This window comes from Hirundo rustica, chromosome 22 (genome assembly GCF_015227805.2).
Source record: "Hirundo rustica isolate bHirRus1 chromosome 22, bHirRus1.pri.v3, whole genome shotgun sequence".
Classification (NCBI taxonomy): Eukaryota; Metazoa; Chordata; class Aves; order Passeriformes; family Hirundinidae; genus Hirundo; species Hirundo rustica.
The window spans coordinates 3,862,495-3,885,302 of NC_053471.1; the positions used below are offsets into that span (position 1 = coordinate 3,862,495).

General features: G+C 62.1%; 3 protein-coding genes across 5 annotated transcripts; all 3 read left to right on the forward strand.

The window, feature by feature from the left end:
- Position 1: 1 nt before the first annotated feature.
- Positions 2-5,177, forward strand: NOL9 (nucleolar protein 9). The gene is made up of 12 exons (XM_040084337.2): positions 2-193; positions 265-490; positions 640-767; positions 902-1,040; positions 1,255-1,351; positions 1,798-1,895; positions 2,652-2,813; positions 2,974-3,259; positions 3,340-3,451; positions 3,821-3,998; positions 4,419-4,552; positions 4,873-5,177. The coding sequence occupies exons 1-12, from the start codon at positions 2-4 to the stop codon at positions 5,002-5,004; spliced, it is 1,884 nt and encodes a 627-aa protein (XP_039940271.1). The 3' UTR covers positions 5,005-5,177.
- Positions 5,178-7,313: 2,136 nt separating this feature from the next.
- Positions 7,314-18,245, forward strand: PLEKHG5 (pleckstrin homology and RhoGEF domain containing G5). 3 transcript variants are annotated; one of them, XM_040084752.2, is made up of 22 exons: positions 7,315-7,512; positions 9,309-9,385; positions 11,253-11,382; positions 11,535-11,637; positions 11,718-11,778; positions 11,883-11,974; positions 12,051-12,187; positions 12,264-12,412; positions 14,004-14,189; positions 14,362-14,532; positions 14,606-14,701; positions 14,783-14,833; positions 14,944-15,093; positions 15,171-15,281; positions 15,349-15,498; positions 15,574-15,711; positions 15,902-16,021; positions 16,123-16,255; positions 16,325-16,437; positions 16,522-16,676; positions 16,751-17,545; positions 17,653-18,244. In XM_040084752.2, exons 1-22 carry the CDS (start codon positions 7,380-7,382, stop codon positions 17,660-17,662), a joined length of 3,261 nt encoding a protein of 1,086 aa, XP_039940686.1. In that variant the 5' UTR covers positions 7,315-7,379; the 3' UTR covers positions 17,663-18,244. The 3 variants fall into 3 exon arrangements, with proteins under 3 accessions (XP_039940685.1, XP_039940686.1, XP_039940687.1); XM_040084751.2 differs by having other exon boundaries at positions 7,314-7,512; positions 16,325-16,676; positions 17,653-18,245; XM_040084753.2 differs by lacking the exon at positions 7,315-7,512 and adding an exon at positions 8,077-8,101 and having other exon boundaries at positions 16,325-16,676; positions 17,653-18,245.
- A 342-nt stretch (positions 18,246-18,587) lies between these two features.
- Positions 18,588-22,331, forward strand: TNFRSF25 (TNF receptor superfamily member 25). Its single transcript, XM_040084632.2, has 7 exons — positions 18,588-18,828; positions 20,406-20,613; positions 20,716-20,847; positions 20,928-21,080; positions 21,167-21,251; positions 21,337-21,398; positions 21,483-22,331. Exons 1-7 carry the CDS (start codon positions 18,799-18,801, stop codon positions 22,097-22,099), a joined length of 1,287 nt encoding a protein of 428 aa, XP_039940566.1. The 5' UTR covers positions 18,588-18,798; the 3' UTR covers positions 22,100-22,331.
- The last annotated feature ends 477 nt before the right edge of the window (positions 22,332-22,808 follow it).

Below are 22,808 nucleotides of genomic sequence, written 5' to 3' on the forward strand. Positions count from 1 at the left end.
CATGCCCGCGCGGCGCGGCCGCCCCCGCCGGGCTTCGGCCCGTGTCCTGGCCCGCGCCAGCCGGGCAGAGGCGGCCTGGCGGGAATTCGCCTCCTCCTTCACTCGTGCCGGGATGGTGTCGCCGGCTGAGCCGGGGCTGGTGGCCGTGGAGGCGACGGAGGGCACGGCCGTGCTGCTGCTGGCCCCGCGGCAGGTGAGCAGCGCCTTGCGGCGCGCCGGCCCCTCCGCGCCCCGCACCGCCTGACCTCCCGCTCTGTCTTGCAGGCGCTGACCTTCACCGGCAAGTGCCGCCTGCGCTGCCTCTATGGTGCCGTCCGCCTGCTGGGCTTCGCTGTGGCCTCGCACCAACCGGGACTGCCGATCTTCTCCCCGGCCACGCACTGCGCGCTCAGCCTGGAGGCGCTGCCCGGCGCCCGGCCGCCCGCCGCCGCCCTCCGCCAGCTGCGCGCCGCCGCCCGCTGCGCCATGCGCTCGCACCGCGTCCGCCGCCGTGAGTGCGGGACGGGCCGGGGGCGCGGGCGGGCGCCATTTCACGGGCGGTGCGGGAGCGGCCATTTTGTGCGCGGGGCGCTGCGGAGCGGGCGGGTGCCATTGGGCGGGCGCGGGGCTGAGGGCGATGGCGGCACTTGCCTCTTGCAGAGGCGCGGGTGAAGGTGATGGCACGGTTCTCCCCCGACTGCGCCGTGGTGCTGCTGGAGCACCTGGACACGCCGGTGACGCGATTCCTGCTGAGCCACCCGCTGCTGTCGCGGACTTTCGAGCCCCAGGTGAGGCGGTGCGGTGCCCGCTGCGCCCTGCGCCGTCCCCACACCGCCCATGCAGAGCCAGCGGCGGCCGCCCCTGCCAGCGCCCAGGCCGCGGCCTCGCACACCCCGTGCTCAGTGCTCACTCTCTCGCCTAGAAAAAGGAGGAATCGAACTTCACGCCGGAGGACGCGGTCCTGGCGTCCGTGGGCATCGTGAAGTGCAGCCCCGACTGCGGGTTGCTGGTGTCGGAGAGCATGTACCTGGCACTGGAGGAGCTGATCCAGACCTGCTGTGGTGAGTGCAAGCCTTTAGCCAGGTTGAGGCTTTGGTAGCCTGAAAAAAATGAAAATTCTTAAGGCTTTTCATGAGTTAAAGTTGAGAGGGTGCCCTGACCAGCGCATATTGATTCAGGGTTGCAGTTTTCTCTGTAAAGAATGTGCATCTAGAGCTTAGGCATTGCCTTGGGTGGGTCAGTGATGCCAGCATCACACTCTGCTTTTCTTTCTAGCGGAAGATGAAGGTGTCCCTGTGGTGCTGGTGTGTGGCCCAAAAAACACTGGGAAATCGACATTCAACAGATACCTAATTAACCTGTTACTGAACCGGTGAGTTTTTCCATGTTCTGCAAGTTTTTAAGTGCTGCATGAGATTTAGAAGGAAAAACAAAAAAACAAATGTTTGACAGGTCTCTCAGAAAAGCCGTCAGAATTTGGAAGGTGCATAGCTTTTAAATAAAAACAAAAAATCAGAAAAACAGGCATTCTTGTCTTCAGTATTTCAGGAAAGTTGCCTCCTGAACATTTCTGTTGAAGTAATGTTAAATTGCTGCCTTGGAGTGTGTGAGCACATTGGGCACCAAGCAGTTTGGATTCAGCAGGGGAGTTACAATGCTTAAAAATGTACCACGAGTGTGGTTGAGGGAAGGAGAGATTTTGTACAAGAATTTTAGCTTTGCAACTTGGAACAAAATCAGATTGCACTTGCGATATATTCAGGTCATGCTGTAGTTGTTCTTTTGGTGGATGCTAACACACAGCCTCTTTCCCTGCAGCCTTCCTGTGGTCGAGTACATGGAGTGTGACATCGGCCAGACAGAATTCACACCGCCAGGGTGTGTGTCCCTGAGCAGCGTCACAGAGCCAGTTCTGGGTATGTGTTCTGCTGCTTCTGTGGTTACCAGAGACCTGTTCCGTTTCTGAAATGAACAGGGTGTTCTAGGCAGAGGCTCTGCTTCAGGGGAAGCTTCTGCCACAGCTATCAAGAGTTTCCTGGAGAAAAAAAACCCCAAGGCCTGTTTGAGTTTTCTGGTAGGGACATTTAAGCTTCCTGAGTAACATGGAACTGTTCTTCTGCACCTTTTGTTTGCTTTAAAGAGAGATGATGTTGTAGAGGTGGCGGTACATGCTAAGATGTGTCAAAGGGGACATTCTGCCTTTCAGATGTGAAAGGTCTCCTTAGGAAAATCTGTATCCATAGATAAAACTAACTTGAGAAATCCGAAGTGGATCTGCACAGATTGAGGCTGTTGTGATGAGTGGAAAAAACACAGTCCAGGAAACTGTTGGTGTTTGTAGTCTTGCAGATTTGGGTCACTGTCTAAAAGTACATGACCAGGCTAGTTTGCTGTTTAACCAGTTTGTCACAGACTGTTCTTTAAAGATTTGCAAGTGTGTAAGCAGTGATTTCAAACAAAAAACCACACTCAATGTTAACCCAAAACAAACAAAATTCCTAGCCTGCAAGTGACAGACCAGTTTCCCCTACTTGCAGGCTGTGCAAGGAGGACAGTTGGCATGTGGTAAGAGTGTGGGTCATTTCAGGAGAGGAGGTGTGTGGGTGCTCAGGGGTGGGAGTGGTTTGGTTTGACTCAGGGAAGGCGCTGGATGTTCGTGCTCTCTTTGCCAGGTCCCCCCTTCACCCACCAGCAGATGCCCTGTAAGATGGTGTATTATGGTCAGACCAGCTGCGAGCAGGACACAGAGAGGTACCTTGATGTTGTGAAATATGTATTCAGCTGCTACAAGAAGGAAGTACCTCTAGTCATCAATACCATGGGCTGGGTGAAAGGTAAATGGGGTCAATCTGCTCTGGAGAGGTGTTGGAGGGAGGTAACGGTGGCACAGCACCACGTGGAACAAGAACTCAGAGTGCATCCAACCTGAGCTAACGCTGCTGTCCCACCTGTCGCAGTAGTAGCAGCAGTCGTGTGTTTCCTGTGCCCCTGAAGGTGAAGGGCTCCTGCTCCTCATTGATCTCATCCGGCTGTTGTCACCCAGCCACGTTGTTCAGATGGACGTGTGTGACTGGAAGGCCATGCCCCCGCTGACGCCTGAGCATGTCCACTTCAGCGCCGGGCTGCACACCAGGGGCAAGCAGCAATCCAAGTGCAAGCAGCTGGGAATGGGTGACATGGAGAGCTGGAAGTACCCTGAAGGGGAGGACATGTCAGCTCCACAGCACAAGCTGCTGTACGTCCACCCGGAATTTCCTCGGGCAGGAGCGGCAGGTGAAGCGTAAGTAGGACGTTGAATGCTCTGTGAGGTCCACGGGCTGAATAAAACCACATGTCCTTGATGCAGGGTTGTTGTTTCAGGCGAGTTCACAGCAGCATCCTGCGTGACATGTCCATCCTGGGGTACCTGGGCCACCTGCAGAGCCCAGACATCGGGGCAGTGCTGCCGCTGCACAGCCTGGTGCCATATCAGGTAAAGGAGCTTTTTGGGGTGGCTTGCAGAGAGGGGGGTGTGCAGAGAGACCAACTTGAGGTGATGGGCAATTCTGTTCTTACTCCATATGTTTCTCAGAAGAGGGATAAACACTCTGATTTGCAGAGTGACTGTGTTATGGGTGTCTGGAAGCAGGGCTTCTCTCAAAGTGCTGGTGTGGCACACGTGTGCTGTGTGTTCTGCAGGTGTTGGTGCAGAAGCTGCTTTGTGTGCTATGCTGTAGTGCCTGTGTGTAGGTGTGGTGTGGGAGTGTGCGGGGTCTGTACTCAGCAGGGTCTTGTCCCTGAACTCAAACTTGATCCACATGGAGCTGACGAGCATTTTTCTCTCTTCTCTTTCCCACCTCAGGTACCCTTCAATGCTGTTGCACTCAGGGTTATTCACACGGATGTTGCTCCCAGCAACATCATGTATGCCGTGAATGCCAGCTGGGTTGGGCTCTGCTGCCTTCCAGAAGAAATCCAGTGCCAGACTGATGGGCCAGTCCTGCTGACACAGACACCCATCTGTGACTGCCTGGGCTTTGGTGAGCACACCTGGAGCTCTGCTCTCACCTGCCATGTTTTCGCAGACAGGTTGCAGGTTCATGGAATTACCTACTCCTCTAAAACCAGCTGGAGAAATGGGATGAGTGTGGTGTGTTCTCTGCTGTTAGAGACTGTACTGCAAAGTCCTTGGACTTTGGTTAACAGGTGGTAAGAGTTGTGGGGAATGTCCTTGCATGGTGCCACTCTGATCTTCTCTTAGAACTCCACAGTGACTCACTCTCTGGTTCACGTTCTCGAAAGCAGATTCCATGTGGCTTTTCAAAATTCCAGTAGCTGTCTCAGTTTCCTTGTGCGACTTAATTTAATGTTCCAGTTTGGACTTTGGTGCTCAGTTGTGTAGGGATGTGCCAGTGAGCAGGGATACCTAGTGGCTGAGCTTTCCATGTGGTTTTTTTTAGGAATTGTCCGAGGGGTTGATATGGAGAAGAAACTTTACCACATCCTGACACCAGTGCCTCCAGAGAATCTGAGACTAGTGAATTGTCTGCTCCTTGGGAACATCGCCATCCCTAACTGTGTGCTTGTGAGCCAGGTAGGAGCTCACGGGAGGGGTGGGAGTTGGCTGAGCTGCAGCTGGCTGGCACATTTTCCGTTTTCTTATTCCTGAGTCTGATGCGTGCTGGGAGATGCCTGGGCATTGGCAGATGGTTATCTCTCTGAAATTGTCCTTAAGCACAGAAACCTCAGGAGTACAGAATGTTCTGCTCATGTTTCAAATGCCAAAGTGGGGTTTGGTGGTTGCTGGGTCCTTCCCACCATCACCTCTGTCAGCCTGGGGAGGGATGTGCCTCCCCCTCTGCTGAAGGTACAAGTTCTTAAACTTGTTTCTGGTTTATTTTTTTAATTTTCCAGCAAGGAATTGAGGGAGAAATCCCCTATGTCACATCCGATTACAACTACAGTATCATGGGCTCAGGGAAACTGAGGAAGAAGAAGCAGCATATGAAGAGGAAGGAGTTCCCCTTTGAGTGTGATTACACTTGAAGCCTCAGGGTGCTCAGCCACGGTTTGTTCATGTAGGACCTCAGGTGGCTGCAGGAGCCTTGAGTGTTGCAGAGGCCCTGGGCAGGTAGATGCTACAGTGGGGCCGGTTTTCATAATGTTTTATATGTTCAGTTTGTATTTTTGGTGTTTTATAATAAATATCTATGGTAAACATTGCGATGGTTTGGATCTTTTCCTGGGCTGAGGCTGACAGAGCCAGGGGCAGCTGCCATTGCACACACACTGGTCAGGACCTCTTCCCATTGCCTGTCTGGCCCTCAGGGAGCTCTGGGTGTCAGCAATCCACAGTGCCCTGAGCAGAACTTCACTGTCCCCTGGGTTTGGAGAAGGGCCTGTGCCATGGATAGAGGCTGTGACAGGACTGGGGAGGAACTTGTCAGCCAGATGCTGCATGGAGCACTGGGGTGTGTGGCCTTACCTGACCCCACCTGCTCTGCCTTACTAGGACACGAGAGGAATTTTATTTCTTTTTCTTCCCAGCCCTTTGTCAATTAGCAATTTGATCCCAAGGGAAGCCGGGGGTGGTGGGAGTCTTACAGGGGTGAGTGCGTGCCTCGAGTCAAGTTGACATTTTTGGAAAAAACTTCTTTATGGGTAATACCAGCACACTGGGCTCTTGCTGGATCTGTGACTGCAAAAGTAACCTGGCATCTAACCGCAGCTCCTGTGAAATGAGGCATGGCTCTGCCTCAGCCCAGACTTAGGAACAGTCCAGTCCTGGAGTCTGCAGCCCCCTGAGCCCAGTGCCTCTTCAAATCCCCTGGGCAAGCTCTGTGGAGGAAGGAGGGAAGCAGAGGAAGGAGGAATGTGGTGCACCGCTTGGGGCCAGAGTTTTTTGGCTGGTGGCTGCTGTGGGTGTGAGTAATCTGCAAAACTGCTTTTATGTGGTTTGGGAAGAGATTTCCTAGAACTCCGAGTCTGTGTAAACAAACAAACAAACTGGGATGAGAGGTGAGGAGGGGACAGAGCTGGAGAAGAGCTGCAAGGGGCTGTGCGGTGTTGCAGCCTTGTAAAGAGTTAAACTTAATCCAGGCCTAATTATCCCCAAATGGCTGGGCCTGGCAGCAAAGGAAGAAGTTGGCCAGCATTGTGACCTCAACAGTGGCTAAAATCAATAAAGGGGCCGTGGTGCAGCCAGGAGGAACATCCCAGTCAGGGTGAGATGGGAGTTCAAATCACAAGGGAGTGGGTGGAAAAAGCTTCAGGAAAGATGAGATAGGCAAAATGGGAGAAATGCCCAACACTGAAAGCACTGTGGCCGAGTATCCCTGGTGTCACCAGCCCCCCAACATCCACCTCACCCGGCTGAGGACAGTGGATCGCACGTCCCTTGGAGCTGGGGGACAAGTGAGTAACCTCTGTGTGCCGAGCTGCAAGCGTCTGGTTTGGGGCATTTTGGGGGTAAGGGTACAAGATGCCAGTGGCTGCTGGGGCCCAGAGATGGATGCTGCAGCCCCAAGAAAGGGGAACCTCACTGGCTCCTGGTGCTCCCTGAGGGGAAGAGGGACAGCTGGGGGCTTTGGAGTATAAACCTCGGTGGAAGCATCCCACCAACAAGAACACTGTTCTGTGATCAATGGAAAATCTGTGACAGCACTTCAAATATTAAGGATGCACTAAATCAAGCGGGATTAATTTTGCAATACATTGGCATCTGTTACCTTTGCAGCAGCGATTTCTCACGGAATTCCTGGCAAAGGGTGCCTAGAAGCAACAAAACTCTGAGAAACACCTGGTGCCTCTGGGAGGAGATGCCGTGATGAGTTTGGAGGCTGGGATGATCTTGGCCTGGCAGTTTTGCGTGGGGCAGGATGAAGGTGCCATTTTTGTTGTCTTTGTGTGGTTGGAGCCCTATCTATCTGGTGCTTTCTTGCATTAGCAGAAGGAAAATCCCCATAAAGATCCCTGGTTTTCCCTCGGCAGGCTGAGGGCCCCCGTGTGCCCACGGGTGCAGGGATACAACCGGAGCTCCGGGCGGCGCATTCCTGCCCCCTCAAAAGCCGGGCGGACGGCAGAGCCGCCAAACAGCCCCCTCCTTAACGCTGATTCTTTCCATCACAAGCACGTCTTGTCTCCGTGGCCGAATGTCTTCCATAGACGGTGGAAAGTGAAATTTGTGCAATGTCTGTAGGAGGCTGAAGAAAGGCCCTTTGTGCGCCCCCCGCGCGGGTGCTGGGCAGCCTCCAGCAGCACCCTCGGCCGCCCCGCGGCTCCCGCCGGCGGCGTCAATGCACCGCTTGTCCAGAGACCGGGACCCACTCTTAAAGCCGGAGCTGGTCTCCCCCGGTTAGTCCCACCGGTGGCCCCGTCGGGGCGGGCACGGCTCCGGGGGACCCCCGGGCCGCAACCCCAGGATGTTTCTGTACTGGAGGAAGCGGGGTGCCTACGAGCTGGAGGCTTTGCCGCCCGGCCTGGCGGGCCTGGAGTACGGGGCGGTGGAGCGCTTCTCCTGGAGCTCCAGCCTGGACGTCAGCGAGGAGCTCGGGGGTAGGTGGCCGGGGGGGCTTTGGGCAGCCGGCAGGCTGTGGCTGAGCGCGGCTGCCCAAAGCCTCCAGCCCTGGCAGCGAGGGTGAGGGGATGGGAGAAGCTCCTGGGTGCCGCCGGGATGCCGTGGGAATGCTGCAGGTGCGGCTGGGAAGCGCTCGGCGAATCGCCCGTGCCACCGGCGCCGCTCCCCGCGGGCCAGGCCGGCGTTTGAAGCAGCCGGCTGCCGCTGCCGTGCGCTCTGCAGCAAGGACGATCCGGTTTCAAAACTCCTTTGCCGTCTCCGGGAACGCCGGGTGTGATAGCACAGCGGGCAGCAGGAGAAGGAGGAGGCGACCGGGCGGGGAGAGGAGCTGATGGGGACAGGATCTCTCCTGGAGCCCCCGAAGTGTCTGGTGGAGACTCGGACACGCTCCTGCCTCTTCCACAAAGCGGGGCTCTCTTCGAGGAGCTCCCAGGCCCCGGTGCATGTGTGACCCGCGGGCAGGGTCGGCTTTCGGGAGCGGCCACGCGGCTCTGGCCGTGCCGGCGGCTGCGGCGTGGCGCTGATCCCTGGCACCGCCGGCCGCTCCGGCCAGCCTCTAGTTTTTTGGTGAGTTTGGAAAACTTTCCCTTGGGTGCATGAAAGAATTTCTTATTTGTTTCCGTTATTATTCCCGATAGGTCAAGTGAAACGGCAGCGGCGGGGGGGGGCGGGGGCCGGCTCAGCCCGGCGGGCGCTGCGGGGCGGCCGCGGGGACAGAGGCCTCATTGTGCTCCTGCCGCGGGGGCAGCGCCCGGCCCCGGCTCCCAGCCCGGCTCCCAGCCCGGTTCCCAGCCCCGCTCCCAGCCCGGCTCTCAGCCCGGTTCCCGGAGGGCGACGAGCTCAGCCCGGCCCGGCTGCTCCTGCATCGTCATCCAGCAGCGCCCATGGTGCCACAGCAGCCCCGGGATCGCCTCCCAGATGGGAGCCTGAGCAGCCACCACCATTCCGAGTTGCTTCCCCCTCTCCAGGCAGAAGCAGCAGTTTTTTCAGTGCTGCCTCAAAAGGCAGACTGTTTTATCCCGCAGACTGTTTCTAACCCTGGCCTTGGCCGCGGTCTCGCTCGGGTCGGCGCGGATGCTGTTTTTGTTGGCAGGAAGGATGCGGGAGAGGGAAGCAGTGCGGCGGGGAAGTCCCTGTGCCGCTGGGCCGGTATGATAGCCGTGCCACCTGACAGAGCCGTGCCATTGTGGCAGAGCCATGCCATCTGGCCTCTCCACGTCCCCGGCGGCGGCTCCCTGCCCAGCAGGCAGCTTCCCAAGGGTGCATCCCTGCCTGCAGAGGGGCTGTCCTGCCAGAGGGTGTCTGTACTGCTCGTTTGCCGCTGCGAACAGCCCGGACTCTGTTATTTTTAAACGATTAGGTTCGACACATAACAAAAGCCTTCAAAATAGGATTTGTCCCTAAGGCCGATTTAACTGTCAAAGCTTAAAGTGGCTCCTAAGCCCCGTTTGGGGCTGACAGCGGCAGATTTAGTGTTGTTGCTGCTGCAGCTCCAGGCCGTGCCAGCCCCAGGGGAGCTGGGGCAGGTCCGTGTCCTCATCCTGTACCCTGGGGTGCCGAGCAGGAGGTGACGGATTCTGCTACTGTGCGTTCCCCGGCCAGGATGCATCACTGGCTCTTGGGCATGGGGCTTCATTCCCGTGGATGAGCCGTGGGGCTGAGCCCGAGTGCTTTGCTGAACTCTGAAACCCGGGATTCCTGGCGTGGGGGCCTTAGCACGGACCCAGAGGGAGCTCACCACGGCACCCAGGCACTGACCCTACTCTCTCCACAGCGGAGCCGTGCCCAGAAGAGGAGACAGTGCTGCACTGCCAGAATCCCGACTGCGCCGGAGAGAGGAGGGCGGCCAAGGTGGGTCCTACGGGATGGGGACAGCTGCTGCCTGGGGTCTTGGGGGTGCAAAAGGGCAGCGGACAGCTCTGCCCAACCTGCCGCTCCCTGAAGGGCCCTTGCCTGCTGTGCTGGATGTGCATTCCCTGCTGGTGTCAGGGTCCTGCTGGCATTTAACGGCACCAGCGGCGCTTTACGCGTTTCCCCAAGCTGCCGTGATTTGGGCTAATCCACTACAGCCCGTCTGTCCCCCCGCTCGCTAACGCGAAGCCAGGGCGGATTTAGGGTCCCTTCTCTCCCACCGGCTGTACAGAGCCGGGCCGGACCCACGCCCTGGCTCCCAGCGAGTCCCCGGGGCTGCCGTGCGGGGCCGCGGGCGGTGTCCGGGCGCACCGGGGTGTGCCGCGGTGCTCTGTTTGCACGCTGGGCTGGCAGGGCCGGTGCTCCCGGGGCACACGTGGCACTGAGCTGTAGCTGCCCAGGAGTGCAGCTAGCACAGCTGGGAGCGACAGAGGCCACCCCACGGCTGTCACCAGACCCCTGATGGTGCCTGGCAGGTAGCGGGGAGGGTGCTGGTCAGGCTGGGGGCTCATCCCGCCGTGTCACGGTGCAGGATCGTGATCCCCCTCGCTTTGTGAGGCACCTGCTGAGCGGCGGCGGAGCTGCCGTGTGCTGGGATTTCCATGGGGCTCGGATCAGGAGCTGATCCCTGGGGTGAACAGAGGGGTTTGGCCATCCTGCCTGGCCCCTCCCGTGGGGATGAGTCCAGGGATGAGCCGCTGGCACAGGGTGTATGAGGAGCCCCGCACCCCTCTGGGGCAGCTGCCAAGGGTCCCAGGGGTTCTCACTGAACGAGTGCCAGCTGCGGGCACTGCCTGGAGCCCCGGCCATACTCCCTGCATATACGCAGGTGTCACGATGGCTACGACGGGCGGCGACACTGTGGGACACATGGTGGGAGAGGAGGAGGGACGGGGGGCACAGGGTGTCCTGGCTGTCTCGAGGCCTGGGATAGGACACTCGTGGATGGCAGGGGGTGCTGCAGAGGGGCCAGCGGCCCCTTGGAGAGAGCGCGGGTGGTGGGAGCGCGTCAGCGCTGACCTCAGCAGCGCCGGGAGGAAGGAGGGCAGGAAGTGGGGGCGGCTGGAGCTGCACAGGCGCTTCCTCCCCGCAGCAGCGCCCTGCACTACAGGCAAGCCCGGGCAGGGCTGTCTCCTCCCAGCACCCTCGCAGCCCTCCGCGTGCAGGGTGGCGGTGAAGGTCCCACACGGGGACGAGGATGTGTCAGCTGTGCAGCAGGACTTGCTGGCACCACAGTCCCCAGGAGCAGGGCCAGTAGGAGCCCCAGTGAGAAGGGCACTGGCCAGGGAACAGGGGCTGTGCGCTATGCTGGGGGCCTGGCCGGGAGTTTAAAAATAACCCGCTGTGAATGCCTGGAGGGGCTGGGGCCGCGGCCGTGGCCGCACACAATCGGAGGAAACCCGCCGGCTTGGAGCATTGTTTGGCTGCAGACGCTCGCTTCCTCCGTCCTGCCGTGGGGACACGGCTCTCGTCAGCACAGAGGGGCTGTGGGATGCCAGGGCGGCCTCCTGGGCCGCTGGTGAGATGCTGGTGCCACCGTGCAGGTGACTGTCCCACAGCTCCTTGTCCAAGCCTCAGCAAGTGCAGGTGTCCCGGGGTCTCTGCTCATTGCGGTGGATCAGGGAGGGGCCCTGTGTCATCACCATGCCCTTACAGCACCCACTGCCACATGGCCATGTCCTGGCCGCGCTGCTTTCCCCGTGCCCGCTCTGGCTTCAGCGTTCCCTGTGAACAATGTGCCAGCTGCATCCCTCCTGCCAACATGGCATAGCTGGCAGGCCCTGCCTGATGGACTCGCGTCCCCCAGGAATGCCACCACGCAGAGTGCCAGCAGCTGAGCCGCAGCGGCCCCCTCAGCCTGTGTGAGCTCTGCGACGGCCGCCTCCATGGCGCCATGCACTTCGATGGCCACATCCGCTTCGACCTGTCCCCGCAAGGTGAGCTGGACGGCTCTGTGGCAGCGGCGCAGGGATGGGAGTGACGGAACGTGCTTGGGGCTGCTTAGAGATGGGAGTGGGATGCAGTGGGAGCCAGCCCGGGGCTGGGGGAGCTGTCACAGCCCAGCTCGATGCCCGATGTCCCTTCGCAGGCTCCATCCTGGCCCGCAACATGTCGACACGTTCATGCCCCCCGCGTACCAGCCCTGCCTCTGATGTGGAGGAGGAGGAGGAGGGTCCAGTAGAGAGCAGAGGGTGAGCCCCTGGCCCTGCACAGCCAGTGTGCAACCCCAGCCCGTGGCATCCCTGTCACCCTGCCCTCCCTGTGCCCACAGGGAACGCAGGAGCTCAGCATTGAAGCTGCCCAAGAAGAAGGCTTGGCGCAGGCACACGGATGTAAGGCACCGCTCCTCTCCCTGGGGCACTCAGCAGGGCAGCAGAATGGCCCTGGTGGGAGGGAGGGAGGGACCCCTGGGCAAGCAGCTGCCACCTGCCCCCAGGACCCCAGCAAGGAGTGCTTCACCTTGAAGTTTGATCTTAGCATCGACATCGAGGCAGAGATCGTGCCAGCTGTGAAGAAGAAGTCGCTAGGGTGAGTCTAGTGGGGACAGGACAAGGGACAATGTGGGGACAGATGCAGAGAGATACGTGGGGCTCGTGTCCTGCAGGGAAGTGCTGCTGCCAGTCTTTGAGAGGAAGGCGATCGAGCTGGGTAAAGTGGACATCTACCTGGACCAGTCCCACACACCGCTGTCCCTGCAGTTCGAGGCGTATCGCTTTGGGGGACACTACCTGCGGGTGAAAGGTGCTGCGGGGGCCTGGAGGGAGGTTTGGCTGCTCCAAAATTCCCAGAGGACACTGACAACTTGATGCTCCCACAGCCAAGCCCGGGGATGAGCTCAAGGTGGAGCAGGCAGTGAGAGATGCCAGGTCAGCCAGCCTGCCCATCCTGCACCCTGCCAGCAGTGCTGCATTCCTTGGGCCAGTGCTGGAGCCACTGCCAGGACGCCGGGAGGGCACTGAGAGCCTGGTGAGTGCCAGTGCTAGCTCTGGGGAGGGAGGAATTGGGAATGGGATGACAGCATGTGTGATTCCCCCCACAGCCATTCTTTCTGGTGAAGATGGCTCATGGTGTCTTCTCCATGGCCTTGTGTGGTGTGGGATGAAGATCTCCCTGAAGTCCCCCAAGACGTACTTTGTCTCCTGGCTGTGCCAGGCAGGCTGTGCTGTGTTGTGCTGTTCTGGCTACACCGTGGTAGTCTAGCAGCTCAAGTAGCAGCACCAGCCCTTTGGCTGCGCCAGGTACAGGCTGGCACCAAAGCAAAGGCAAACAGGAACCCTGGGGGCCCCAGTGGTGCCTACTGCTCGGTGCCACCCCAGCCCTGGGACTCACCCTGGCCTCAGGACTCACCCTGGCCGCTGTCCCTCCTCTCTCTGTGGCACCTGGCAGCTGCTGAGCACAGCAGCTCTGTCCTGCCCCGTGGACCCTGGCCCCAGATAAGGCGTGGGACCGGCTTGGGCGTCGCTCCCACGGGAGCAGGTTGCCAGGCCCTCAGGGAGCAGCTCCGCTGGGTCTGGCCAGGGGGACGCGGTGCTTGCTGCTGTGCCAGCGGGCCCTGAAGGCGGCAGACTGGCTGCCTGGCCAGGACTAGTGGCCACGCGTGTCCAGCACTATGATGCCTGGCTGCGGGACCGGCAAGACTGTAGCAGGGCCAGGGGACAAGCGGGCAACCTGCCACCTCTGCGGGGGTCTCGGTCCCGACCACCTTCGTGGGGGCAGGTGAGCCCCAAGTGGCAGCGAGGCGCTGGGGCTGGTGGCAGCCGGGGCACCTGGAGAAGCGGCAGCGCAGTGAGTAAAGGGGATGGTGCCCGTAGCAGCTCTTCCCGCCCGGCTCTGCGGACGTGGCAGGGTGTGGGGCCGTGCTGGCCGCGGTGGCAGCGGCATGCCGCTTCCCAGGGTTTGGTGGCAGGCAGGGAGCCCCGGCCCTGTTGCGTTTTATACCACGGGGAGGAGATGGCAGCGGCCACATCCCGGCACGGCCCAGGGACACACGGGGACACACGGGGAGCAGCCGGTGCAGCGGTGCCCGGGGCGGCGGGAGCCTCTTGGCCGTGACCCAGCTCTCGCGACCGGCCGGGGGGCTTTGATCTCCGCCGGGGAATTGTTCGGCTCTGGTAGCTTATCTACCGAGGAGGGAAATTAGGTTTTCTGCGCTGGCCCCACCTCCTTTTGTTTCGGAGGAGCTCGTCCACAGCCTGCCCGGCCCCGGCGCTGTGGTCCGAGCCGGGAGCGCGGTTGGACGGGCGGCTCGGCCGGGTGCTGCGACCCCCGGGATGCCCTGAGCCCCCCCATTGCTGGGGCCGCTTGTCCATGGCCGGCCGGGCTTGGCCAGGCAGCGCCCGGGGTCCTGCACCCCCGGGGCTCTGCACCCCCGGGATGCAGGTAGGCAGGTCAGTGCGGGCAGGGGAGCATGGCCGGGGGACCCCACTGCCCGGGGCTGCCATCTGGGCGTCTGTCTGTCCCACGGTGCTCGAGGTCAGCCGGGCCGCTGTCCCCATCCCAGTGCCACGGCCGCAGTGCTGGGCGTTGACCCTGGGGACGCTGGCTGTCCCCGCTGCAGGCTCCGGGACGGCGGAGGAAGAACATAACGGAGTTCCTGGGAGACGCCAGCATCCCCAGCCCCGAGCCAGCCCTGCACGGCAGCAGCTCTCTGTCCACCAATGGCACCGACACCTGGAAGAACCGCGCCGCCAGCCGCTTCAGCGGCTTCTTCGGTTCCGGGACTAGCACGGGCTCCTTCGGGCGGGTATGTGGGATGCAGGCATGGGGAGGGGGTGTGGGAACCACCTGTGGCTATGCTGGGGAGGGGGAGGGTCCCCCTGGGGCTCGAGACCCTAGTTCCGCAGGCATGGTGAGGCAGTCCGTGGCACATGCCCACTGGCCCTCGCCCAGCCGCTCTGTCCCCCACTTTTGGCCAGGAGACTGAGAAGCTGGAGCAGCTGGTGAACAGGCTGCACGCCTACAGCATCTTTGGGCTGCCCAAGCTGCCACCCCAGCTCCGCTTTGACCGTGACTCCTGGGAGGAGGACGGGGACGAGGCTGGGTTGACGCTGGAGGACAGCTGGCAGCAGATCATCCAGGGCACAGAGGTAGGGACAGGGCCTGGGGAGGCTCAGGGGCTCTGCCCAGGCCCCAGCACAGTGCTGACACTCAGCCTGGCAGGTCCTGTCACGACGGCAGTGCCACCAGCAGGAAGCCATCTGGGAGCTGCTGCACACAGAGGCCACCTACATCCGGAACCTCAAAGTCATCACTGATGTGAGTGTTGGCAGCTACTGCACGGTGCTGGGACGAGGGGCTGTGGCTGCAGCTCACTGTCTCCCCATTCTCTCCCCACAGCTCTTCCTCTCCTGCCTGGTGAACCTGCAGGAATCAGGGCTGCTCTGTGAGGTAAATGGAGGGGGCTGCAGGGGACATGGTGTTCAGGGATGGGTCCTCAGCCTCGCCGTGCTGCAGGGTGGAGGGGCCGTTCTGCAGCGCTGCCCACCTCACCCCCACAGGTGGATGCCGAGCGACTCTTCAGTAACATTGGGGAGATCATCCAGCTGCACTGCAAGCTGTGGCGCAGTGTCATGGCCCCAGTGCTGGCCAAGGCACGACGGACCGGGGCACTGCTTGACCCCATCGACTTCCTTGATGGCTTCAAGATGGTGAGTGGAGTTGCCACGCCACGGTGGGGAGCCGTGCCGTGCCGTGTGGTGCATGGTGACCTCCTTGTGTCCCCCAGTTTGGGTCCCTCTTCAAGCCCTACGTGCGGTATTGCATGGAGGAGGAGGGCTGCATGGAGTACATGCGGGCGCTGCTGCGGGACAGCGAGCTCTTCCGCACCTACGTGACGGTAAGGGGGTGGCAGGGACCAGGGCTGGGGCCAGGGTGGTGCTGGTGCCAATGCCTGTGTACCGCAGTGGGCCGAGAAGCAGGAGCAGTGCAGCCGCCTGAAGCTGAGCGACATGCTGGTGAAACCTCACCAGCGCCTCACCAAGTACCCGCTGCTCCTCAAGTCTATCCTGAAGAAGACGGATGAGCCACGCGCCCGTGAGGCCATCAACACCATGGTAAGGGATCGGGGCTGGGGGGCAGCAGGGTCGGTGGTCCCTGTCCCCTCAAACCTGCCGCCACTCCTGGCACAGATCAGCTCTGTGGAACGCTTCATCAACGACGTCAACTCGCGGATGCGCCAGCGGCAGGAGCGGCAGCGCCTGGACGCCATCCTCAGCAGGATTGATGCCTACGAGGTGGTGGAGGGCAGCACAGACGAGGTGGACAAGGTAGGCTGGACATGGTGGAGCTGCCATCTCGTGCTGTGCCATGCCATGCTGCTCAATGCCACCCTCTGCCACACCGCTCTGCCACCCTGCTGTGCCGCCCTATGTCACTTCACACCATGCTATGTCATGCCATGGCACCTATGCCATGTTACCCCATGCACCCCATGCTGACACCGGGGGCTTCTGGCAGCTGCTTAAGGAGTTCCTGCGGCTGGACCTGACGGCGCCCATCCCCGGCACCTCCCCAGAGGACACCCGGCAGCTCCTCCTCGAGGGCAGCCTGAGGATGCGGGAAGGTAAAGACAGCAAGGTGAGGACTGCAGGGGACAGGGAGGTCTCAGCTCTGGCCCCTGCCTGCCCGCCCTCTCTCACTGCACCGACTGGCGCTCATGGCCCCACTCTCACCCCCAGATGGACGTTTACTGCTTCCTCTTCACCGACCTCTTCCTCATCACCAAGCCCTTCAAGAAGGCTGAGCGCACCAAGGTGATCCGGCAGCCCTTGCTGGTGGACAGAGTCGTTTGCCGGGAGCTCAGAGACCCAGGTGAGAGCACTGGGTGTAACAGGGACTACTGGGAGGTCCCTGGACACTGCTGACAGCTGCTGCCCACAGGCTCCTTCCTCCTCATCTACCTGAACGAGCTGGGGAGTGCTGTGGCTGCCTACACCTTCCAGACCAGTGGGCCCTTGTGCCGCAGCTGGGTCGAGGCAGTGCGCAATGCCCAGGTGAGGGCACATGAGTGGGTGAGTGGGGGACCCGTGGGTGCCCTGTGCACACCCCATTTCTCACTGATGACCCCCCTTTCCCAGAACCTGCTGCAGCGGCTGCGGCAGCGCCGGCGCATGGAGGAGCAGGAGGAGGAGGACGAGGAGGACGAGGAGGATGACGGTGAAAGTGGCACCTCAGCTGCCAGTTCACCTACCATCCTGCACCACAGCAGCACCAGCCCGGACTCACAGCAGTGGTAGGGAGCAGGAGGGGGGGACCTGCAGGCCCCCAGCCTGGCACAGACCCCTCCTCACCTTCTTGCCTCCACAGCCCGTCCGACGGCTCCACCGAGACACTTGCCGTGGCAGCAGCAGATGGTGGCGATGAGCTCTCCTCGCCAGACTGGGACACAGGACCCTTCAGCTCAACCTCGGATGGCTCCTCCATCAGCACCAGCACCTCCATCGGCACGGGCACCTCTGCTGAGACCCCCACCTCCGCCGAGACCCCCACTCAGGAGCTGCCTGCAGGCGCCCTGCCCGTTCCCCTGCCCCACGGCGTGGCCTCCCCGGGCAGCGGCTGCCGCTCATCCTCCATCGACAGCGCCTATGGCACGCTCTCTCCTGCCTCCCTGCGGGACTTCGGCCAGCAGCCAGAGGGGACGGGCAAGGAGGCGCAGGAGCCCTCCCGGGCCGCTCTGGCTCCACGGCCCGCCTCGCCCCGGCTGCGCCGCCGGACGCCCGTGCAGCTCCTGCCTTGCCCGGCCAGGGTGCTTAAGTCCAAGTCGGAGGCCAGCTTGCCCCAACTCCTGTGCCCCACTTCCCCAGGCCCCCTAAGCCAAAGCCGCAGCCTCTCTGACCTTTGTGCTGGTTCCCCCCGGACTAGCCAAGATCCCGCACCTCTGCCTGCTCCCGGCAGCAGTGGCAGCTCCACATCAGAGCTCTCAGAGCCAGAGGAGCCGGTGGAGAGCCCAGCATCCCTCCCAGGGGAGCTCAGGCGTGACCCCCAACCTCCTGCCCGCCGGACCCTCTCGGATCCCCAGTCGGCACAGCACCGCAAGCTGACACTGGCGCAGCTGTACCGGATCCGGACCACGCTGCTGCTCAACTCCACGCTGACGGCCTCGTAAGCACACGCTGCCTGCTCCTCGGGGATGCCCCGACTCTTCCAGGGGCTTCCCAGGGACCGAACCCCAGTGCTGAAGGCATCTCTCCCCTCTCTGTATCTTGCAGGGAGGTCTGAGTGCCGCTGGCGTGGAAAAGGACAGATGCATGGATGTACCAAGGAGCTTCTCCTGCTTCTAACCGTAGCGTAATGCCGGGGCCGGGAAGAGCGGGCACTGGGATGCCACGCTGGTGGGGACATGGATGGGGATGCAGACCAGTCCCCTTGGCGAGGACGTGTCCTGGGCATGGCGGTGCGGGGCTGGACGTGGCACACGGCTTGTGCTGACCCCCTTGTCCACAGACATGAGAGTTGTCGAGCAGGGGGCCCTGGGGCTGTGGGGGGCTGCGGGAGACTCTGGGTCAGCTCCTGCAGGTGAGGAAGGGATGAAGACGTCGGCAGTGGTGAGTGGGGAAGGTGCTGAGAGGGATGTGGTGCTGGTGGCACAGTGCTGTGGACAGCACAGGGAGGAGGCTGGGGCTGGTGGCAGGAGAGGACGGTGCAGGGCTGAGGCAGGTTTGCCCTGTGGGGTGGCAGTGGATGGCAGCACCTGGGACCGGAGTGTGGGAGCCACGGTGGGACATGCGCGGTGGCCAGAGCCCCGGCTGCCCCCCCATGCTAAGCTGCACTCCACGTCCCAGCTGAGCAATAAAACCAGCTGGTGCACGCTCATGTTTGCCTCGCCTTTCCTTTGGCTTCAGTGGCACCCAAAGCTGGGCACCACCCGGGGTGGGTGCGGAGTGGCTGAGGGAGCCCCACCGAGACAGAGAATGAGGGGGCTGGGGCCAGTTCCTGCCTCCCGTTCTGGAGTTCAGGGTGGGGATGGAGCCCTGGGGTGGGGGTCAACACCGCTCCACACATACCCTGCGTGCCCCCGCCACCCCCGCTGCCGTGGGTCTGAGCCAACGAGCGAGGGAGGGCGGTGGCCGGGTCCGCGAGGCAGTGCAGGTCCCTCCCGCACCCAGCACTCCCGTCATGTGGTTTCATACCCCTTGGACTCATTTCCAAAAAAGCATTTCCTCCTGCTGTGGTTGGGCGTAAAAGCCTGCCTGGGGAGGGCTGGCGCTCACTCACCACACGTCGCGTGCTGCTGACGGCAGACATGGGGTGCCGGGGCACCCTGCCCGGGCACTGAGCTGCCTCGACACCCCACTGCACCTGCTGCCCCACTCCCCTCACCGCCCCGGCATGACCCAGCCGCATCGGCCACAAGGATGAAGTCTTGCTGCCCTGGGGTGGCTTGGGTGAGTGCAGTGGTGTGGGGGTCCTGTGGAGCCCTGGCACCAATTGTGGGGTGTCCCACGGCTGTGGCCATAACGGGTCTGGAGGAGGGAGGGAGGAAGATGGATTAACTCCAGTGTCAAGCGCGCCAAAACCGCTCACCCCTCTGGCTAACAGCTGGGGCTGGGCTCTGCTGCACCCAAAACATTCGCGGTGTGGCGTGACCACAGGGGTCACGGGCTGTAAAGATTTTGGCCACAGACAGGATGCGGCCGTGGAAAGCCTGGGGTCAGTCATGGGGCTACAGGCAGGGCAGTGCCACGGGGAGTGGCTATGCCGAAACCTGCGGGGGGCTGCCGTCGGGGGCACAGGGGTGGTGGCCCCGGCACACGGGCTCCGGGAGCGGCGGCTGTGTGACGGGCGGGAGAGGCGATTGCACGGCACAAGCGGCGGTGGCTCTCCCCACCACGCAGCCAGCCCTGTGCCTGCCCCGTGCCCACGGCTGCCCTGTCCACCGGGCACCTGCTCCCCGCGCTGGGCAGGGGCAGCTCCCCGTCTGCGGGCGGGGTGCGCGGGCAGGGCCCCGCTGCGGGACGGTCGTGCCTCAGCGGTGACTCAGATGTGCCGCTGGCAGCCGGGACTGAAGCAGCCGCCCGGATCTGCCGGCAGCGCTCTGCGAGCGGGGCGGCCCAGCGCGGTTTCCAGTCTGCCGGTGGCGGCGGGTTTAGTAGAAAATGATTCAACTGCCGTTAATCGGGGCCATCACGGCTGGGAAATCCAGCCCCCAGGGAGGAATCCCCTGGCTCCCTGCCCACGCAGTGTCACTGGCACAGTCCTCTCAGCCCCCGACCCGGCCAGTGGAAGGGGTGTCAGCGTGGGCACTGCACCCGGCGGGGCTTCCAGAGGAGCGGGGCTGCCCTGCGGACAGCACCTGGCACCCCGCGGGGGAGCAGTGACCTACTTTGGGACTCGCGTAACGAGGCGCGATAGCATCGGGGAGAGCGTGAGCCAGGCACGGCTTCCTTTCGGGGAGGAAATCACCTCCTCTGTGAGTGAGATAAACCCCAGGAAAATCAAAGCTGGCAGCGTTAACCCCTACGCGCCCGGCTACCGACACCTCCCTGAGCGGGAGATCTAGGGCACCACCAGCAATCCATGTGCCTGGCTCACTCGTCCCCACCCCTGGGGACATGGCAGGGGTCCTGTTGGCACAGGCGGTCCAGCACCTCGGTGCCGCTCCCCAGCCAGCCTGGAAGCACCGTTTGCAGAGCACACGGGGGCACCCGACAGACCGCTGGGCACAGGCTGATGCACGATGGCCCCCACAGTGCCAGCAGGAAGTTGCTTGCTCGTGTACTGCGGGGAAAGCAGAGCACAGGGGCTGCCGCGGGGCATTCCCGGCCCTGGGGCAGCACACCCACGCGGCTTTGGGGCAGAGGGCGGCGGCTCCAGCCGTTCTGCCCTGCGCAGGCATCGGTATCCACACGATTCCAGGTACGGCTCTGGCTCCGGTAGCCCAGCATGAGCTGGTGTGAGGCACGGATGCACGGCTCCTGGAGCAACCCGGCTGCCTGCAGCCCTGCTCTCTCCCTGTTTGCAGGTGACCTTGGCAGCGCTGTGGCTGGCGGCCAGCGAATCTCAGCCCCCAGGGTGGCGGGTCCGCGCCGTGCCGCGAAGGCAGCGGGTCCTGGTGCAGCCGCACCTCCGCCTGCGGAGACATCCCGCCGGCATGAGCGGCAGACCCCCGTGTCCCGCCGGCATGAACTGGATCGACGCCACTCAACAGTGCTGCCCTCAGTGTCCCGCAGGTGAGCGCTGCCCGGTCCGTGTGGCACGGCACAGCACACCGTGGCACAGCAGGTGCATTGCTCCAGGTGGCCGTGCTCCCTGTCACGCCCCTGTCCTTGCAGGGACATTCCTGTCCAAGCCCTGCACCAGCCCTGAGAATGGCAGTGTGTGCCTCGCCTGTCCCACCGGCACCTTCCGCACCCAGCCCAACACCCTCACGAAGTGCCAGGCTTGCTACGAGTGTGACCAAACAGGTGAGCTGGCACCACACCACACCGTGCTGCGCTGTGCTGTGCAGCGCCGTGCCATGCTGCTCACTGCCTGCTTTCTGCAGCTTTCCAGAGTGTTCTGAGCAACTGCTCGGCCACCAGCAATGTCGCCTGTGGCTGTGAGCCCGGCCACTTCCGTGTCTGCTTTGGAGAGCCTTGCATCGAATTCTCTTGCCGGAAATGCCAGCCCTGCACCGGACGCCTCATCCAGCGACCCTGTGAGTGCTGCCAGCTGCCCCACCTGAGCTGCCAGCTGTGCCACCTCTGGCTGTGCCACCCTGCCTCATGCCCACCCTCTCCCCAGGCTCGGAGGAGCAGGATGCACTTTGTGACAGCAGCTGCAAGCCTGATTTCTACAGAGAGGGTGACGAGTGCCGGCCATGCCACACGTAAGCATTGACCCTCCAGCCAGGACAGAGTGTAGGGCCCATGGCATGGCACAGCACGGCACCCATGGGTCCCATCTCCTTGCAGGAGCACCGTGGACACGTGTGGCAAAGAGTGCCAGCAAGCATGTGGCATGAACAATGACCAAGGTACGGGGCCAATGGGGCCAGGGTTGGTGGTGCACTGTCACTGTGCTGGTCAGCTGATGGGAATGCTCCCACTCCTCCTTTCAGGCTCGGGTCTGGAGTACATCCTGCTGGGACTCACCGGGCCTCTCTTCCTGTGCGCTCTTGCCATCTACCACAAGAGGAAGAGGCAGGATGCCCTGGCAGGTGGTCCCCTCCCCACAGCACAGCCCGCCACCTCAATGACCAGGGCTGCAGCCACACCATGGCACCAGTTCAGTGCCCAGAGGTGGGACAACCTGTGCTGGACCCAGCCACGCTCCCTACAGGGGATGAAGCGTGCCGCTGGCACAGCAAAGCAGAGCCTCGAACACCAGGCAAACACTCAAACACTGCTGTGTAAGCGGCCCAGTGATGAAGGGGAGACCCCTGCACCCCCAGAGCCCCGCAGTGCCCTGCTGCAGGGCAGCCAGCTTTACGCTGTCATCGATGTGGTGCCAGTACGGCGATGGAAGGAGTTCATGCGGATGCTGGAGCTGCGGGAGGCAGAGATCGAGCTGGTAGAGCTGGAGGTGACCCACATCCGTGACCAGCAGTACGAGATGCTGAAGCGCTGGTGCCAGCAGACCAGTGCCACACTGGACCACGTCTTTGGCGCCCTGGAGCGCATGGAGCTGGCCGGCTGTGCTGAGGCACTGCGCCAGAGTCTGCCCGTGGGACCCTGATCCCCGGTGTCAGCACCCTGGCAGCGGGAGGTCCTGACACCTCCACATCTCACTGGGCACCTCATCCCAGCCACACCCCTAAGTATTGTTACTTATGCCGTGTAGACATTTTATGTCAGTTTTATGTCCTCTTCCCACCTGCCTGTCCTCTCTATTTATGTCCCCCTGCTCCTAGAGCCAGGAGGGACCTCATGGCCCCGCAACGTCGGCTGCCCAGCCACTCGCGGGACGAGCGGGCACCGAGCCCACTGCGAACCCATGGGATAGTTCTCAAGGCTGCCCACTGCCGGGCGCTCCTTCCCCCTCCCCAATAAAGTGGTGTGTTCTCCATCCGCCAGCCCTGGCCCTTCTTCGCAAGGCCGTGCTGGCACAGCGTGGCACCCATGGGTCCCATCTCCTTGGGCACCAGAGCACTGCCAGCCTCGGGCTGACAGGCAATGCGGGTGCTGGCAGAGACGCTGGTGTTGTGGGTGTTGGGGGTGATTGTGGTGATGTCGGTGAGTGGGGCACCGCTGTCGGCGAGCATGGTGTGGGTGGGGGATTGGTGTGGGCAGCCCCAGGAAGGCGCGGGGCACTGCTGGCGGGGTTTATCGTTTTAATCGCTGGAAAGGCAGGCGGTCTGGGCAGAGGTGAGCCGGAAGCCGGCCTTGAGCGGCTCTGAAGGGGCAGGAGTGAGGGCAGTGCTCTGTAACGGCGAGTGGTGCCAGCG

What these genes read in the sequence shown, in the direction of transcription:
- TNFRSF25 (XM_040084632.2), top strand. Translation starts at nt 18,799, where the DNA reads ATGAAGTCTTGCTGCCCTGGGGTGGCTTGG. An exon ending in ACGCCTCATCCAGCGACCCT is followed by an intron (nt 21,081 to 21,166) that starts GTGAGTGCTGCC and finishes CCCTCTCCCCAG; the next exon opens with GCTCGGAGGAGCAGGATGCA. An exon ending in TGGCATGAACAATGACCAAG is followed by an intron (nt 21,399 to 21,482) that starts GTACGGGGCCAA and finishes TCCTCCTTTCAG; the next exon opens with GCTCGGGTCTGGAGTACATC.
- NOL9 (XM_040084337.2), top strand. Translation starts at nt 2, where the DNA reads ATGCCCGCGCGGCGCGGCCGCCCCCGCCGGGCTTCGGCCCGTGTCCTG. An exon ending in ATTAACCTGTTACTGAACCG is followed by an intron (nt 1,352 to 1,797) that starts GTGAGTTTTTCC and finishes CTTTCCCTGCAG; the next exon opens with CCTTCCTGTGGTCGAGTACA. An exon ending in TACCATGGGCTGGGTGAAAG is followed by an intron (nt 2,814 to 2,973) that starts GTAAATGGGGTC and finishes GTGCCCCTGAAG; the next exon opens with GTGAAGGGCTCCTGCTCCTC.
- PLEKHG5 (XM_040084751.2), top strand. Translation starts at nt 7,380, where the DNA reads ATGTTTCTGTACTGGAGGAAGCGGGGTGCCTACGAGCTGGAGGCTTTG. An exon ending in CGTCAGCGAGGAGCTCGGGG is followed by an intron (nt 7,513 to 9,308) that starts GTAGGTGGCCGG and finishes CTCTCTCCACAG; the next exon opens with CGGAGCCGTGCCCAGAAGAG. An exon ending in GTGAAGAAGAAGTCGCTAGG is followed by an intron (nt 11,975 to 12,050) that starts GTGAGTCTAGTG and finishes CGTGTCCTGCAG; the next exon opens with GGAAGTGCTGCTGCCAGTCT.